The 4,160-nt window shown below is 41.7% G+C and overlaps 1 protein-coding gene across 1 annotated transcript; it reads right to left on the reverse strand.

Annotated features, from left to right (window-relative positions):
- Nucleotides 1-769: 769 nt before the first annotated feature.
- On the reverse strand, nucleotides 770-1,978 carry CTXN3 (cortexin 3). Its single transcript, XM_081131158.1, has one exon. It carries the CDS (start codon nucleotides 1,888-1,890, stop codon nucleotides 1,645-1,647), a length of 246 nt encoding a protein of 81 aa, XP_080987284.1. The 5' UTR covers nucleotides 1,891-1,978; the 3' UTR covers nucleotides 770-1,644.
- Between the last annotated feature and the right edge of the window lie 2,182 nt (nucleotides 1,979-4,160).

Genomic DNA, 4,160 nt, shown 5'->3' on the forward strand with positions numbered 1-4,160 from the left:
GAAAGAGGAGAAGAAACACTGATGTGAGAGAGAAACATCGATCGGTTGCGTCTGATCAAACCCACAACTTAGGTATGTGCCCTGACTGGGAATCGAACCCGTGACCTTCCAGTACATGGGACGACACTCCAACCAATTGAGCGACACTGGCCAGGGTCTGAACTGTATACTTTAAAAAGATAAATTTAATGGAATATAAATTATATTTTAATAAAGCTATTTTATTTAAGTAAAGAAAAAATCAAGGGGAGCATGGGAAGGTGGGAATCTAGGCAGCAGGACCCCCAACGAATGTTAAAAAAAAGAAAAAAAGGCAACAGGACAGTAGTTTTACTAAGGCTGCCTTTTTAGGCATAATTAGCTTTTGAACCTTTTTTTTAAAAAAATAAAAAAATGATTGCTAGCTGAGGAGAAAATTAGAAGACATAGACTATAAACACAGCCTGCGGGGTTTAGTTTAGATACAAGGTTTTCCTACCAATAGAAGTCGGAACAAGTGGTTTTCACATCTCTCTTTTTGGTGGAATTAAATAGTGCTAAGAATAGGTTTTATGGGTACAAGGCAATTTGTAGGAGTCCTTCCTGAAATGGCAGACAGATGAAGCAGATGACCTTTCATGGTCTTTGCTCTTTTCCTCTCTCTCAAACACTCAAACACTCGGCTTGGATGTAGCATGGCCTCCAGTGCACGTAGTCTCAGAGAAATAAGAGGAGACACTTCTGTGCCTTAGTCTCAGAGAAATAAAAGAGGAGACATATCTGTGCCTTGAAAAGTTTTATTTTATTTATATATTCAGTCATAAACACACAGTTCTCTTGAGACTGTCAGTCTCCTCCTCTAAACACTTAACTTTTTATTTAAAAAAAAAAAAACACCCCACACACAACTTGAGCTTCACTCATAACCTATTACTTGAGTGGTTTGTGTTAAGAAAGGAAATTCAGGTTATGTATAGCTACCTCTACACATGTTATTAATATGAATACATAGAATGTACCTGGACTGGCAAATAAGTTTTACAACCTCCATAAGCCTTTGAATTCGGTTTTATTTAAAAAATAAAATATCATCCTCACTCATATTTTCCCTGGATGGAACCATCTCCTCTAAGCCCTCCCATGGCCTCCCCATGCTCCTTGCTTTAGACAAAAACAAGTACCTGCTTTGGGTCCACTCACTACAGTCTTCCTCACTCTCTGCCTTGGACCCAGATTCTCGTGAAAATAAAACAATCTGAGGGACACAATTAAAACAAGGAAGTCTCTTCTTGGCCCTGTCACCAGATTCAGGTCAGATCCTTTCTAATCTTTATTCTCTGGTCAGGTGAGATGGCGCTTCATTTTATGGCAAAGTTGATGTCAACGTCGATGCTCTTGGTTTCACCATCACACACATTCGACAATATTCATTCATTGAGTAAATGCAGAAATTTAAACCTTTCTACTTTGGGTTAGTGATATAAATCTCCATCTCCTATATGCTCAAATGTTTTAACCCAACAGCATGTTTACTGAGTAATGGATTGTGGCCTTAGTAACAGATGTTGCTAAAACTGGATTTGTTGAGAACACTGATGAAAGAGAATTCCCTGCCCAGACATGAAGCACTTCCCCTCCTCAGTAGGGGGTCCTGCTCCCTCCCTGCTAAGCAAGGGCATGGTCAAACTGCCCTTTCTCCAGGCCTTCAAGTCCGTCAGCCCAGGTCGAGGTTGGCATGCTCCGATATGGGTCCAGAAGGATCCGGAAACACCTGACAATGAGGATGCCCAAGAAAATAAACAGCAAAATCACAAAAGCAAATGTGGTCTTTTGCTCAAGAGACATGCTAGAATCCAACAACGTGTTCTCGAAGGGCATGGGGGGTGAAGGGACGGGCTGTTCTCCATCCATTGTCTGGGGAAGCCGGAGCACAGGGTGGCCCAGTTGCCTTTCCTTCCATCGTCAGTCTGCTGAGATCATGGTGTTTGCACCTTGGAGAGGCTGAGTTCTCTGCAGGAAGAAAGGAAGAGAGAGAGAGAAAAGAAACCACTAACAAAGAGCAACTTTATTTCTAGGCTCACAGTCATGTTTTTCAGAGAGAAGAAGGAATCTCTAAACCTTTTCACTAAAGATGCCTAATTCTGTAGAATTATGAGGAAGAATATTTTACTCTTGTATGAAATTACCAGATTGCCCTCAGAGCAGCTACCAGGGGCCAGGAGGGATGGGCAGGGTAGGTAACCAGAGTATAGAAAATGAGAAATGTGCAAGGTAATATTGACCTCGAGGTGTGCATGCCAGCTTGACGTACAGACCCAGCCTCCATGCTGAGTGTCATCTAGATGCTGTCTAATAATGTTACTCTTACATCCCTCCTATAATGACACCATTGAATGAACACCAACCATGTGCCAGGACTGTGGCTAAACACAGCATGCACCAGCCACCCGAGGGCAAGCCCACCAAAGCAGAGATCTCTACAGCTTCAGCGCAAGGAAACTGAGGCTGGAAAAGGGACTCGATGTGGAAACTCTCTCAGGGAGCACCGGGTTCTGGGCTCTAGCCTCTGGCCTCCACTTCACTGCTAAATGAGTGTGGGACCTTAGAGAGGCCACTGAACTGTAAACATGGAAGTAGAAATGCCTGTGTATCTCCTGTTGCTATAATGAGGATGAATGTTTGTGAAAAGCCTTTGAAAAGTACACAAAAAAGGAAAACAAATTGTTGCTTCACTTAAGACATGACTAAGAGAGCAGCCTGGGCCGAGAGAGGAGGCGTCTCAGACTTCCAAACCATCAAGCTCCTGCTGCTTTGTCTTTTTTCTGCAGAAAACAAAGACCAGGTTCAATACCTGACCCTGGGAAGCACCCAGAGAACTGAGCTAGGAAAAAGGAATTGATTGACTGCATTTTTTAAAAAGCCTTTCAGTGGCTTCCTACTGTTTAAGACCATTTGGTGGAGAGAAAGAGAAGGAACTTTTACTGGTGGAAAAAATTAAGGAATACAGAAATTACTGTTTGTCTTTAAAGGCAAATTAAAGTGTACACAAAGACCATTAAAAGCTTAAGATATTGAACTAAATCTATTTAAGTCAAATTTTGTAAAGAAGAGCTTACATATTACACATTACTATATAGAAAAATATGACATTTATTTATGAATCTGTCTATTGGAAAAATTACATAGCAGAGTAGTCAGGAATGAAAATTAACATGGACAAAAAAGTTATGCTCAATAAAAGTAAGCAACCAAATAAAAATAGAAATGATGACCTAAAGCATTAATGCAATATTTCTTCAGCTAACTTATAGTCATTGCATTGAAGTACAGCAGTGGTAATCATAACAGTTCACATGTATGTGGGTACTTAAAAGTTAATAAAAATCACAGTTTTAAAAAACAGTTTATAAAGGGAATGACAAGCAGTATCTGGGAGGAAAGAGTTACCAGTTTGGGGGGAAAAACTATTTTGCAGTTCCATGACTGAATTTTTTTTAAAGGCCAAAATAGTTGCAATGGATTCATTTATGATTCATTTTTATTTTGAAGTAAGACTGGGATGAAATTTGACTGATTTAAAAAAAATAAAGATCCAGAGACACTGAAGCATGAAACAGACTGAAGTATTTTAGAGGGAAGGGGGAGGGGAAGAGATTAACAATGAACTTTCTGAATACATGCATAGCCAGTGGACAGATAATAGTGCCAGGGAAGGCCTGGGGAGGAGGCAGGAGTGGGGTGAAGGGGGTCAATTGGGGGGGGGGGAGGACATCTGTAATACTTTCAACAATAAAGATAAATTTTAAAAAAAAAGCTCCTTAGGACTGTAGAGGATGTTCATGGGTTGGGTTGGGTTTTGGTTGGCCTGGGTGTTAATTCTTGATAGGTAACTGAAGCTGGGGAGAGGGCCAGGAAATGTGGCCAGAGCTTCCAATGCAGATCCCCTTACTGCTTCCGACTGGAGCCACTGGTACCCACCCAAAAGCCCCAAATGGGCTTAATCATACCAAATATAAAATTCTCCAAGGACAGAAAAAGAGATGCCTAAGGCGCCCCTGCCACGTTCCGTCCCCTCTTGTCTTTCCTGTCCTTCTCAGGATCCCCACACCTCCATCCCTGCCCTTGCGCTGACTTCCTAGGCCCCAGTCTATGTCCATTTTCCCTCCAGCCCACAGGGGGGC

This window comes from Miniopterus schreibersii (genome assembly GCF_964146895.1).
Source record: "Miniopterus schreibersii genome assembly, chromosome: 3".
NCBI classification, from domain to species: Eukaryota; Metazoa; Chordata; class Mammalia; order Chiroptera; family Miniopteridae; genus Miniopterus; species Miniopterus schreibersii.

Coding starts and splice junctions, on each gene's coding strand:
- CTXN3 (XM_081131158.1), bottom strand. CDS start 1,890: ATGGATGGAGAACAGCCCGTCCCTTCACCCCCCATGCCCTTCGAGAAC.